Here is a 15,679-nt window from a genome sequence, read left to right on the forward strand (position 1 = left end):
TTTTTAATTGGACCTAGTATTGTCAATATATTTCTACTTATTTTATTTATGTCATAGCTGTAAAAATCATAAATAAAATAAATAAATAAATAACATGCCATTTATATTTGTTCTTCAATTTTTTTATTATTATCGGTATATTATCAAATTTATATTTATATTAAATTTTTATTATTATCGGTATGTTTTCCAATTTACGTTTAATTTCTTAATTACTAATGCTATATTTTATAATTTGTATTTTATGCTTCAATTTTTATTATTATCGGTATGTTTTCCAATTTATATTTATGTTTAATTTCTTAATTACTCAATGCTATATTTTATAATTCGTATTTATGCTTCAATTTTTACTATCACCAGTATGTTTTCTAATTTGTAATAATATGGTCTCATTTCTTAACTATTAATGGTATATTTTCTAATTAATATTTATGATTCAATTTTTATTATTGTTTTCTAATTTATATTTATATTGAAATTTTTTTTATGTGATTATTATTTTTTGAATTTATTAAGCCTCTTTTATTTATATTTAAAAAAAAACACTTGCAAAAAAGAAGGTCCTTCCTAAACACAGGAATTTCTTATCTAGTCGGGACCTGAAACGAAGAAACTCTGTGCATTTTAAAACTGTGAAATACATAAATAAATATGGAAATAGACGGAGAGGATAGTTATTATTATTTATGCTTTATTAAGCTAGTAATCACATCTTAAGAACTAATATAAACATTTAATTTTTGTGAAAGTAAATTATTCTACCAAATCCCAAAAGGAACACTCCCACACTAACAGAAGTCAAACTAGAGGATGGGTCATGGGGTCTATCACAAACTCTGAATTCGGGCAAAGAAATTTCAGGTTTCTGGGCCACAAAATATTCAACATGTTACCAAAACATTGCAAACCAATGACTCGGATTTAATTTAATAAATTTGTAAAAAAATTGGTTACTGGGTTTAGGTCGAGAAAAATCGGAAAATTTATTCAAAAACATTCTTACATAATAAATGGTATAAATTAATACTTTATTACTGTATAGTTCATTAACTAGTAGATAATAATGTTATTGTTTATTTTGCATAAAAAGGTCTGCCTTAAAACAGGTTGTACATAGTTAGGCAGACTAGACATGATCCAGAAAAATCTATTACCTAAGTTTGTATGTAGTAGATAAAGTAATTGTTATTTTTGTTAATAAACCATGATTATTATTATTAATAATAATATTTCATTTTTTGATCAAAATTTCTCAATGCTTTCTATTTATATTATTTCTTTGGAAGCTGTACAATGAATTGTACAGCTTCATCCCCTGTACAATGAGTTTTGAGACTCTGTTTTTCTCCTCATTAGTAACCTTTTTTTTTATTATCCCTAGTTTCATATGTATGACATTGTTGGTTAAATTTGATTATATATATTTTTAAATTTATTTTATTTATCCCCTTATTTATATTATGTACAAAAATCGCTACATTATATTTGGATAAAAGGGAGATTCATATTTTTTTACAACAACAACAACAACAACAACAAACCATCACGCCGTTTCCCCGTAGGGGTAGGCAGAGAGGATAGAACGCCATAACACTCTATCTTGGCATACAGACCTCGCTTCCTCTACATTCATACATCTTCTTATGCACGCACGCCGATTATTCCTACTTTTGACATGTCCATCTTCAAGTATTTGATGGACTTGATCGTGCCATGTCTTTCTCGGTCTTCCTCGTTTTCTGCATCCATCAACATTTGCATCGCAGATCCTTTTAGTCGTTCTTTCGCTGTCCATTCGCTCTACATGTCCAAACCAACGCAGCACCCCTTTCTTAATTCTGTCAATAATGCATGTCTCAGCCTTACACACTTCACGGATCTCGACATTTGTGCACCTATCATACATCGTTTTACCACACATTCGCCTGAGGGATCGCATTTCGACAGCATTCAACCTACTTTCATCATTATTTTTCCAATTCCATACTTCGCTCCCATACATTAGAGTTGGAACTCTTTTTTTTTTTTTTTTCATATTTTTTTTAATAACCAGCACTATATGATGCATATTATATATTTAATATTTCCAAGTACAGTAGAACTTCGTTTATCCGAACTCCTGTCATCCGGATTGCCAAATATCAGATCTTTTTAAAAATATTTTTTTTATTTAATTTAATTGTGCAATTAACTTTGCTGGACACGTTAAATAAGTTTTTAATGTGATTCCAAATTGCTGTATTATTTCAAAAGCAACAAAATCTGGCACTCATTAATCTGGATAATTGGACTTATACTATATTTCTTTAAATTAAGGCTATTTCTCCCTTATATATTTATTGTTTTGCAATAAAATCTGGCACTCATTAATCTGGATAATTGAACTTATACTATATTTCTTTAAATTAAGACTATTTCTCCCTTATATATTTATTGTGTTTTTTTTCCTCGAACAACCTTCAGAAATATACTTAACTTAAAATTCAGTAATTGGCCGTACTTTTGCAAATGTCATCATGTATTTTTTTGCCCAAGACTAAAAGATTTCTACAATAAATAAAATAAAATAAACTAATTGATCGCATTCATAAATCGCACCAAAACGCATACATAGGCTTACGTTAAAAGCTATATTTTAAATTTTGAAATATAAAATACATTATATAGGTTAACAAATTACAACAGGGATGGAGAATACCTTAAAGAAGGGAATATGGAAGTCTAGGCTTTTACAGGGCATATGACCTGTCAGTGGCTGGTTTAAGTGGCCACTTAACCCACTGCGTAACATTCACCATTTTGCCTATGTTTGAACATCCATATTTCTTCAATTCTTCAATTTGTTGATTTTAGTGAAGTTAAAGAGCTGAAACCTTTATTGTTGTGAAGAGATTTAATTGACTGAATTTTTTCGCATACTAGGCAACGCTTGGTCATAAACCCTGTAAATGCCTAGACTTCCATATACCCTTCTTTAAGGTATTCTCCATCCCTGTTGTAATTCATTGCATAGGTGTTTATAATGAACAAGATTTGCCTGCACTATTATCAATGAATTATTTTACTATCAGTTGGCGGCCCCGTAGGTTTAATGGTTAAGACGTTCGCCTCACACAAGGAGAGTTCCGGGTTCTATTCTCGGTGAGATCAAAAAAGTGTTTCAGGCCTCTTGGCCTGTCAGGTTAAAACATTGTAATAGTTAGGATAGGTACTTTACATCTAAAAAAATGACAGGCAAATAATTTATTTTGTCACAGCTTTAAGTGTTAAAAAAAAAGATGAACCCCACATTACGATATGACTATTTTGAAAGCAGCTCTGGAGACATAATTTTTCTTGAAAGAGCATCAGATTTTGGCATGGTTTAAGCAAAATATATATTTTGGAAAAAGTGACAGATATACTCTTTAACATCTGACTTATTTAAATTATCACAATTTACAAATAAAAGACAGAAAGTATGTTTCGATAGAATTATATAATTGTAATGCCACTATGCAATTAATTTATTATTCCCTAATGATGCATAGGGCACTGCATCGATATACCAATCACAGCGTAATGGACCTTCTATAACATAAAAATAAAATTATCGGTCTTACGCTTTAAATATCCTGTAACTAATTAAGTCATCATCCTCGGTTAGTATAAGACTAATTATGGTTTCCAGGAACCTCAACTCAGAATGATCAGATTAGAAATAAGTATATGAATTATTTTGGTTGTTAATAATAAAATTCAATATTCAATGAATGCCTTTTACCCATAGTAAATCTAGATCCCACAATGTTTATTTATTATATTTATTTGCCTTTTAAAAAAATGCTTTATTTCTAGTTTTATCTTACTGTATATAACTGTATTTTTTGTTATAATATATGTAAACATGCTTAAAATGATCTTAATCCGTACATTTATTGAAAAATTAAACAAAAAAAGAATACAGAGGAATCGAATCCGGAAACTTCGATCTATGATATACACAGTCTGCAAGAATTGATGATTTGCAATAAATAATCAAAAACACGAATATTATTCCGATAAATTATCATTTTCGGTGCAACAGAACATCATCAGATAAAGGGGTGGAAATACGGGGTGGATACACGCAGAACATACGAAGGGGGTGATATGACACGTGGGGTTTAAACAGCTGGGCATAATATATTACTAACCGGTTATGTTGGGATAATAAAATATTATACTTTTGAAAACTATTGCATTTTATTGTTTACAGTACGCAAAAAAATATTAGGGAAATTGGCGGCCTCTGTGGTGTAGTGGCCAAGACGCTTAAGCTAGGGTTTCCTAGGACAGCGGTGCCCGTATTTTAACGGCCGTAGTGAACGGTGATGCAGTGGACAGCCGTCGTAAAGGTGATTAGAGAGTGGTTTCCTAGGAAAACGGTGTTAAATGGTGTTGATAACACCGTTTTCCTAGAAAACCACACTCTAGTCACCTTTACGACGGCTGTCCACTGCATCACCGTTCACTACGGCCGTTAAAATACGGGCACCGCTGTCCTAGGAAACCCTAGCTTTACGCACTGATGGCTACGGGTTCGATTCGAGAACACAAAAATTAAAAATGTGATTTTTCTCAAGCCTGGGTGCTGTGTGTTCGTAATTCACCGGTGTTATTGGGCCATCTGGCCTGTTCCTGTTGATCACAACTATATATTAATTTAAAAAAACACATAGTTAAGAAATATTGTGCGGACCGATTTTACAGTTCATATTTTTCGTACCTACTGATGCATAAAGAAATGCATTATTGAAAGAATCGCACTGTAATTGCATTTTACTAGCGGATTAAAAAAAAAACATATAAAAAGCTTCAACCGCACCCGGTGGTGCTTATGGCACATCATTATTCATACAGCGCATTTCGACAATCTGTTATAGGAAGGCAAGGTGATCAGACTTACGCTTCAGGTGCAATGAAATGCTTCAGTGTAAAAGCAACTTTGAAAACAGATACTTCATGTTAACCTTCCCGGGACCTCACAAGCAACCGCTACATCAGAATCTTTACCCGAGAGTAGCCATATCGATCCAAACACTCTTGTCCAGAATTCTGTTTTTTTACACACATAGTATTGTTTTCTTTATCCGCCCGGACATAGAAATTTATTTCTAGTTACTTAAATTTTTGTGTTCAATTCCCAGTTTAATAAATATAATAGATAAGTTTATGAAAAAAATATCTATGCAAGAGAAAACAAAAAATGGCCGGTAAAATTGTTAAAATAAAAACATAAAATGCACGTTTCAAAACGGATAAACTTTAAAAAAAGAATTCGATTTTTTAAATAAAACCGCGAACATTAAATAACAAAATAATCGTTAGATGTCACTGTAGTACAACGCACGAACCGTTGAAAAATTCAAATTCTGAATACATTTGCCCGTCGCTAGCGGCTAGGGCTGGCTTCATACGAATCAACGAGTACACGGCGATACGTATCCTTATCTCGCTCTTACATCTGGGGAACTAAAGAGACGAAATATTCTAGACTGCGGCAGTCATCAAAATACAAATGCGCATTCGTCTCTCTCTCGCGCATTAGGGACAGAAGACAAGGAACAAGCGGCGTGCATAAAAAGAGTGATACGGCAAACGGATTTCGTTGTTTTTTTGCTACGGGGCGTGATTTGATTTCATCGGGTGAATTAATTTTAGTCGCGTGGTGATCGCGAGCGGGTTTCGGTAGTCGGCGGCGTAATGGCCGTCGTCGGTAGGTATTATTTTCGTCTCCACGTAGGCTCGCCAAACACTGAAGCAGATAACGCAACAAATTGCCACCGTTCAATGGCGGTAAACAAGTGAATGCGAATATTTTCTCGGGCGGGAAAATGGAAAGAACGCGGAAAGCGTGTTTAATGTTGTGTTTTGTTTGTTTACTTAGGTGCTAGAAAATTGATAGGAGATGGATTGTAAATTTTATCACAATAACATTGATAACGCATATTTCACAGCGCCATTTTTTACCACTTCGTTCACACATATACAGGATGGTCGGAGAAGTGACGTCCGAAGGTAAAATATAGGTTCCTAATATTGAGGAGAATTCGAATCACCTCACGTATGTTCCGCGATTTTGCGTACACGTTTGCGTGACGTTTATTGGTTTAGAAATAACGATTCCCGGTTGCGAATCCGTAAATATCCGATGCAATATCCACCCCGGTATTAGCCAAAACAAACCAAATACTTCGGGTTAGTTAATAAAAGTAACAACTGGTAAATGAAATACATAATGAAAGTGAGTTTCTACGTTTCATGTCTGATTTGCATGTAACATTTTCATATGGCATTAATTTTACTATAAACAACGTGTATTTTGGTAAGGATATCACTACCATGAATAAACTTAGTATTTGTGTTTGTTTGACTAGAAAATCAAAATGGCCGCATAAGGCACAGTGGATCAAATACCGTAATAAACAGTGAATCATGATCCATTGAGTATCTAAGTTCTTAGAAGTGTTTCTAAATACATATTTATTTACCGTGTACAGGGCACAGTGGATCAAATACCGTAATAAACAGTGAATCGTAATCCATAACACAAAAAATTAGAAAACTTTCCCATTTCTTCAAATCGATAAGTAACATCTTATCCCTAATTAAACTCAAACAACTATATTTTATTTTATGTAATTCAATTTTAACTTATGGCATAATAGGATGGGGAGGCACTAATAAATCTATATTAAAACCTTTCGAATCTGCTCAAAAATTAATAATTAAAATAATTTTTAAAAAGCCCTTCAAGTACCCCAGCGTCAAGTTATTTGAGAAATTTGAGATCTTAGATAAAAGGCAATCATATATTTTAGAATAATAATGTTTGCGAAAGCAAATTATTCTATCAAATTCTAAAAGGAACACTCCCACACTACCAGAAGTAAAACTAGAGGATGGGTCATGGGGTCTACCACAAACTCTGAATTCGGGCAAAGAAATTTCAGGTTTCTAGGCCCCAAAATATTCAATATGTAACCTAAACATTGCAAACCCATGACCCGGATTCAATTTAATACATTTGTAAAAAATTGGTTACTGCGTTTAGGTCGAGAAAAATAGGAAAATTTACTTAAAAACATTCTTACATAATAAATGGTATAAATTAATACTTTATAACTGTATAGTTAACTAGTAGGTAGCATTATTATTGTTTATATTTATTTGCCGTGTACTAGAATGAACCACCGTTGATTCATTTGTGATCCACTGTACCCACCCGACCACCCGACCTAGATTACACAGTGGATCATTTCCCATTTTTTTTAAAACCCTAAAAAAAACAATACATTTCGAAAATGCAACAACCACAGTGATACCAAATTTTAGTTTTCGTGTTCAAATCATTACAAAATTACAGCAATGTTTTGAGTATGTCCAAATGTTTGTAGACGGGCTGGATTTCCTCCCTATGGAGTTATTTAGGTTTAAATTTGTTGCAACAGAGAGGGAAAACATTTTTGAGAAGGAAATATAAAAACTAACTAGTATAAGATGTATAAAAATTTAAAAATGGTTTTAAGGCGTTGCCTAATAGGTGAAATGGTTCAGCCGGATGAATCTCATCCATACGATAAAGGTTTCAGCTCTTTTTTTTTTATTATTAAATCATACAATTTTTTTTTTGTACTCCCAACAAACTCATTTTGAGACAGAAAATATTTACATATAGGTATGGTAACAATAATAATATAGTAACAAGTAATAATATGTACATAAAAACTGAAATAAGATAGCAAGCAAATATATGATACAAAGAAATTTAAACAATAAAATAAAAATGATATATTTACATATTGCAAGAAAGAAATATTTAAGGAAAAAAAAGAACTTAAAACTAAATTTCACCCTCCACGTACCTCCTCAAGTAGTAATTTTTTTAATGAATACAGTTATTTTTTGACGTTCTATTGGACTTCACAAAAGTCAACAGTTGGAAGAGTTGGGGAAATGTGGATGATTAAACATAGGCAGAACGGTGAATGTCACACGGTGTGTAAACTGGCCTCTTAAACCAGCCAATGACAAGTCATAGGCCCTGTGAATATCTAGACTTCTATATTCCCTTCTCAAAAATATTTTACCTCTCTGTTGCGACAAATAAAAAAAATTACAGCCGTAAAAAAGGGTTAATCCTCTGTCGGCACCCTGACCCAATACATATCTCACTGTTCGCTTTAAATTAAATTGTAATGTTTATAATTTTGTGCATCCACTTGAAAACAAACATTGATAAGTAAAAAGGAAATAATGTATTTGATTATAATTTAATCGAACAAGGAAAACAAGCGGAATTCCTCGTTTTGAAACGTGTGCATCGTAATTCAAAAGATACTGATATAAATTATGTAAATGTTTATAAATTTCGGACTATAAAGATTATATAAGTATTCTTAATATCGTCGGGTTTCCGGAGCAAGCGCTGGTGAAGTATTTGACTACACATTTTTATCGATTGTTGCGCGGTGCGTTCGACAATCCTGAGATTATGATGAGCATTGGTTTGTATGTTCCTGATAATGAGGAAATTCAGTGTCATTTTTTTCTTTTTTTATTTGTTAATGGAATATTAAACTAAGCCTTTTTTAAAAATATATATCGTATTATCAGTGCTATTATTTTTTTAAGTTTTGTATTTCTGAAATAACTACGCGTGTGACGTCAGAGGTTGTTCTATGACAGTTATTCCGATTGGTTCGTTTACGGTGACCGAACCGGATGTCCTTCAAAGCCCTCATATCATTGGACGGTTCATATGAACCAGTGACGTCATTCAAAGTAGTGCGTTTTTATTAAAACATTTTAAAGAAATTTTACCGTACAATTTAATGCTCTAATTTTTACCGCGCGCAAGAAAACATTTTTTATATCCAATTTCCCGTAGGGCTGAAGTTCCTCATTACCTAAGACAGCGTCAGCACAGATTGTTTTATATTCCGATATATAGGACCACCCTGCCGATGGAAGGGCTACCTCTAAGGACAAGCCTCTAAAATAGAGGCTTAGCGGGTTAATCCTTTAAAAAAAAAACTTTTTTCTACAAACACACAGTTTCCCTGAAGATGGCTCTTGCAATGGTAGCCGAAAAGTTGGAACAAATCCAACACACACGGTATTATTACCCAAAAAAGAAACATATTGATTTATCATAAAATTTATATGCAAAGCAAAATTAAATTTTCTGAATGTGGCACAAGTGAAGAACCGATAGTTTTTGTACGGTTGTATTGTGTATGTTGCACGTTGAACACGAAGATACGATAGTTTACTACGATTGTATTTTACGCGGAACAGCTGCCAAAATATTTTGAGAAATACTTATTTTTATTTGAAACGTTTAGAAAAACTTCAAGGTAATATGGAAAATGGTGGAAGATAATATATATGTATTTTCAAATCGTGTTGTGGTCCCGTGGTTAGTGTTGCGGACTCACATATCAAAGGTTCAAAGTTCAAACCCCAGTCTACCCCAACCTGATTTCCATTTTCTTATGGTGAGTTATTTACAACTCCTCGAAAATGGCCACCAAAATCGAAATATTTGGGTAAATTATAAGAACGCTAATATTTCTGGTTCATAAAAAAAAACAATTAATAGTATTTTTTGACGTCGTGAAATTAAAACAAAAAATATTACGAAAGTTGCACTATTAAAAACATCGTTTTAAAACTTTCAAATTAGCTAGTAAAATTTCAGAGTGGGAGTTAAATTTTAAAAACGTCTACCTAATTCATTTGTAAAAATGAAAAAAACTTATAAAATATTACGGGGCATAAATAAAATTAAGTATCCCTATTTTTACAAAAAATACAATAATAACGTATCCCAAACTCTATGAGGCCAAGAGCCCTGTGTTGTTGGGATACAACATAATGGAAAATGAAAGCATGTACATAATTAAATAATAGCGAAAAATTAAATATTATTATATAAACATACATATATTTCAAAGTGCACCTGGACAACACCCTTAATAGTATATAAATCTATGTAATATCTCGCAGCAGTCTCCTGCAATGGTCTCTTCCCTTAGATATTGAATTATCTAAGACTGTGAATTCTTTCTTTTAAAATGAATTATTTTCAGAGATAATTCTTGCAAATAAGTATTCATTTTAGGTACAGTGTCGCATACTTAATAGTTTATTTGATGTCCCGACTATTCTCCAACAAATATCTCTTAATGTTCCTTCATGTACACTCAGAAATAATGAAATTCTGTTCCTCGGTCATCATAAGACTAATTATGGTTTCCATGCGCCTCTACCCAGAATGATTAGATTTGTAAATGAAGATCTAAATTATTTTGACTGTAAATTGAATTTTTTTTTAGACTGAAGGAATATTACCAATAAATTGACTGTATATTTGTAGAATTAACTTGGATTCCATAATGCCTGTCTAATGTATTAACTTGTCTTTGCTTTTCTTTCTTGTATTCCTTCTATTATTTGTTACTGTATTATTATTGTTTTTCGTTATATAATTTTTTTAAATTGGACATTGTCCGTAAATTTGTTAAATAAATAAATAAGAGCAACGAATCCAGAAATTAAAACATAACTATTTTTTACTTCTGGTCTAATCGGATCTAATACATGAAAATAGTATTTAATACTTTTGAGCATTTTTGGACACATTGGCGAAGAACAATTCCAAAATGTAAATGTTTTATTTTGTTACTAAAGCCAGATTGTTTGATCATTAGTAATAGTTAAAAAAGCAAAATAATAATTTAAAAAACATTTTTTTTTTTAATAAAAAAAAGAAAACTATTTTTAAATTTAATATCTCTTAGATTTTTAACTATTGTTAAAATGATCAAATATCACGGCCTAAGCGGTACTTACGCACATACATAGAAATTGAACGTGGGTTGGTTGAATGAATTTTGAGTATGCGCTTTGTAATTTTATTAAGAATGAGTGGATTATATTGGGCTAAAAAATTTCATGAATTTGAAACTTATTTTAAAATATCCCAAACATTCAATACGGAAAATCTACATAAATTATTTTAAGGTTAAACGGTAGACAATATTTACAAAATTAATTATTTCATACAAATTTACAAAGAAGAAAAAATAAACGAATTTGAATAAGTCACTCGGATACCAAAATAATATCTAAATTCCACACAAGTCATGGTCAAAATAGTTTTTTTTTCAAAGGAATAAAAAATTACAATAATCTCCCCAATGAACTAAAAACTATAAAACTAATACATCAGTAAATAAATTCAAGGCAAATTTAAAATTTTTTTTTGAACCCGAGTAAAATCAGCTTTCTATTCAAATTAGTCATTTATTCATCATTATTGCCTTTCCACATATAATGGTGCATTAGGCACTGCATTGGTACACCAATCTCAGCGTATCTTGATTATTTTTGTGAAGGTGAGATGATCAGTCTTACGCTTCAGGTACCAGTCAAGGGACTATGAAATATTCTAGTGTGAAAACACAATTGTTAATAAATATTTCACATCAACCATGTCGGGAATCAAACCAATTGTATTACTGTATTATTATTTTCTGTTTTTCTTTTATTTTGTATATTTTTTTTATGTATATTTGAAATTATATAAATTCAAATTAAGAAGTAATCAATATACCTTTGTTACACTTAAATATATAACTGATGAATGTAAAGGCCAGTAGGGCGTATAAATAAATAAATAAATAATGTCATAAAAAACAAAAAATAAACTTTTGTTTTCAAAATAATAAAAAAAAAACATTAATCTCCCCAATAAACTATTAAAACAGATAGCTATATCAGTTTATTAATTCAAAGTAAATTAAAAGTTTTTTTTTAACCCGAATAAAAACAGAATTCTAGTTTAATTAATATAACTGTATTACTGTATTATTATTTTCTGTTTTTTTTTGTATTTAGTACAACTTTTATTTTCATGTATATTCGAAATTATATAACTTCAAATTACCAAATGTCACTTTCCAAGCACAAGAGCTAGTCTCTTTTTTGGAAAGTTACAGTTAACATTAACTAAATATATAAATATAGATTGGATTATAGAAAAAAAGCATGTATCATTTATGTAACTATAATAATTAACGATAATAAGTAACTTTATATTTAAAGAAGAACTAACACACTTCTGGTCGAACAATTTTATTTGTCGCACCAAGAGTGTTCAATATTTTGGAAGAGCGTATTACGCTCTCGAGGACAAAAACTATTCTCACGAAAGGAGTTAAGGACTAGATTTTCCTTAGTGGAAGAGATTTGAGTAGGAAACTCCTTGATGATTTTCCGAATGTTTAAGTTTACTGTTTACCATATTGATGAGCCATATTTATTTGATTTATTTATTGTGTTTCTGGTTCACTATTTGTGATGATATAGTCATGTGTCTTAACTAATTGCTCGTCCCATCTCAACACAGGATTTTTAGTCCCATGGAGTTGGGACTTACGTCTCAAATAATGTGTAAAAAACTACATGCATGTAAATGAATATATAAATCATTTTGAATTGATCAAAAAAATACTTAAGTTTAGCGAGACGTATCCAATGTCTTGAAAACCTTATAAAAAATGTAAAATATTAAATAAAATGACATTCACGAAAAATTTTCTATTGTGGCGGGAATACGATTATTTTTATTTTTTATCTAGCGTTTTCCAAGGGGTTCAAATCATACGATTATTATTAGATTTCAGAATATGTAACGAAGTGTTAGGACAGCGGATTGCACAATTCAATGAAATATAAAAAAAATCTAACCTGTAATTTTGGTTTGAGTCATGGGTGATCCCAGGAATATGCGTTTTCTGGTTTCTATGACTGCTGCAGGTCGAGACTCTGTCTCCATAGGAGAGCCTATTGTACTCCTCCATTCGTATCTATGGGACCCGTGGAATGGACGCTCCGTTTTGAAGTTAAAGTTCCATTTTTCGCACCCCTGAGCCGTGGCTTCGGCTATTTCTTTCTCCGCGAAGGCTCTAGCCTCCGGCCCCGGGCTGCCGAAGAGATTTCTCCTCACGCCAGCCACGGCGGCTGGTCTTCCATTGCAGTTCTTAGGTCCTTTCATCTTCCGGAGCTGGTTCAGAACCTCCGGGTTCAAACATCTCGCGCTAACCGTAGACATTTTAAAGGTCAACACACGACAATTGTATATTTCAACAGGACACTGGTGTCACGATAGTTGCGTTTTATTTAGAATAACAAGTAACCGTACTATGAACGTACGTTTAATTTTGACGCGAGCGGCACACGTAAGGATGGTTACCAATAGCAAATGTGCTGATTGATTTATTTGGCGATTTACGCGAGAACTGACAACAATGTCACGTACTTGCACATATTTCGTATGAAAATACAAAAATATTTGGTACACTAACAATCTTTGGATAGAAGTCAAGTTTTTTCGAAAAATAAATGTGACAAGTCTAGCGCGCTTCTAACATTCAATAAAAATCACATCAGACATTTAGATCATCACTCGAAACGACACCATTTGAGTAATTTTATCACAAGTACGCAATATTTCGACACTGACATATGAATGTGTTTCGCAGTCTTCGGTTTTTGTTGAGGATGAAAGAAAAATGGATGCGCCCAGAAACAACAGCGAACCGCGCGCGACACGTCCGACGCAAATAACCATCGACAGCCAACTAACGAACAAACGAACTAACGCAAGCCTCAAAGTTAGACACAAACTTGGCTTTGACAGATCAGTGTTGTCATATACATATAAATTTTTTACTCGCTACTTTTACCACGATAAATGTAGCGTAATATTTGTAGATCTAAAAGTAAAACCTTAGACCACTTGTTTCTAATCAAATCGATTTCTATGGTTTTAAATGTTTGGATGTATTGTAACGAAATGTAAAAATATTTATTTACCTTTTGTAAAGGTGTATTGGTGATACTAAATTTTAGATTAAGAGAGTATTCTCCGAAGAAAAATATATCCGAGACATCTTTAACGAAAATCAAATAATACATATATTTAATAAACTTAAAATGAAGAATCAATAAAAAAAATCATGGCAGTGTGGAAAGGAACTTTGAAATATTGTTTGAACAATCCTACGTAGCTTATTTGTTTGTAAAATATTTGCAAATCGCACGGATAGTGACGAGTTCGATTCCTCGAGAGATCGCAACAATTCAATCCAACAATGTTTTGAGTATATCCAAATGTTTGCAGACAGGTTGGATTTCCTCCCTAGGGAGTTATTTCGGTTTTTCGTGGAAAGTGGAGGGAGTACTTTCACTGATATTTATCAAGCCTGTGTGTTCTGGCTTAATGTAGTGCAAAAACCAACACCAAAAAATTGAATTGCTTTATTAAAAATATTTTTTTGAAAATATTTTACTTTACTTAAATTAAAAATAGAATATTTTTTTGTGTATTCGTTTTTATTTTATTTATTTTCTTTTATTCAGGAAACATACAGTACAGTTACAAAGTTTAATATTTTACACAATTGGACTTAATTCTAATGGACCAGTGAAGTTTCCATATTAAAAAGCAATTAAATCTAATGTTAATTATGAAAGTATAAAAAAGAGAAGGAAAAAGAAAACATAAAAGAAAGTTGTTTAAAAATTTAAATTTAAGTGAAAAAAAAAATATATTTTAAGGTTTGTAGTTTGTAGTGAGTATTTACAAATGGAAATAATATTAAAAATGGAGAAAACTTGTAAGAGTAATTAAGAATTAAGAATGGAAATAAAGAATGAAAAACATACTCAGATGTAAAAATAAAATAAAATAGTAATAACATTTTTTTTTAAAAAAGGAAAAACATAAACACATATTTATTTTAAGGGATTCAAAGAAACGATGAGAAGAATCTTTAAGTGAAATATAATACAATAAATTTAAATTTAGGTCAATTTAAAAAACATCTTCAAAATTAATGACACATTATAGTAAGAGCAGCAATATATTGATTTTATTAACATATATAATATAAGTAATTAAAAGTAGTTTAAAAGTATAACAAGTATAAAAACATGCCAATGGCAGCAGAGAAAAAAGAAAAAATAAAGAAGGAATAACAAGTATGGCAAGTAATCATTTAAAATTTGAAAAAGCAATATAAGGAGAAGATTTTAAACCAAGAGAAGTCGATAAAATTTCATTAAAGCGATTTTAGAAGTAATACAAAATTTCAAAAGAGAAATTTAATTTATAATAATAATATGAATGTATGTAATTTGAGTGATATAAGAGAAAAAGGGACCAACCGGAGTTTTATTCAAAAGTTTTCAATACACTATTTTTAAATAATTGTAATCCTGTATGATATATATCTATATGGTTAAAAAAGCTGTTAAAAGTGGAACACGATCTGTGTAAAAACGAATTCTGGCAATAGTTCGTATTGACACTAGGTATTCTAAAGGTTGGGTGATTTCGTAGGGCACGTGATGGACAGTTAATTTGAATTTTATTTAGGAGCTGGGACGAATCAGCTAGACTGTTAATAATTTTATAGAGGAATGTGAGGTCCATTAATGTTCTCCTTTTTTCGAGGTTAATCAGTTTGTGAAAACGTCCAGATAAGTCATGATTTGGAAATATAAGAGAGCATCGGAAATTCAAATGTTTTAAAAATTTGTTTTGTACTTTTTTAAAACAATTATTGATTTTGAGCAAAAAAAA

General features: G+C 31.3%; 1 protein-coding gene across 1 annotated transcript in view; it reads right to left on the reverse strand.

Moving 5' to 3' along the window:
• The window catches only part of LOC148272632 (uncharacterized), a 62,068-nt gene extending 48,393 nt beyond the window's left edge, over window positions 1-13,675 (reverse strand). The window contains exon 1 of the mRNA XM_088239780.1: window positions 12,781-13,675. Within this exon, the coding sequence (XP_088095906.1) occupies window positions 12,781-13,144 (364 nt within the window). The 5' untranslated portion in view covers window positions 13,145-13,675. The remainder of the gene's footprint in view (window positions 1-12,780) is intronic.
• Between the last annotated feature and the right edge of the window lie 2,004 nt (window positions 13,676-15,679).

The sequence above is a fragment of the Micrasema longulum genome, unplaced genomic scaffold (genome assembly GCF_059751315.1).
Source record: "Micrasema longulum isolate JH-2025_06_02 unplaced genomic scaffold, ASM5975131v1 h1tg002263l, whole genome shotgun sequence".
Classification (NCBI taxonomy): Eukaryota; Metazoa; Arthropoda; class Insecta; order Trichoptera; family Brachycentridae; genus Micrasema; species Micrasema longulum.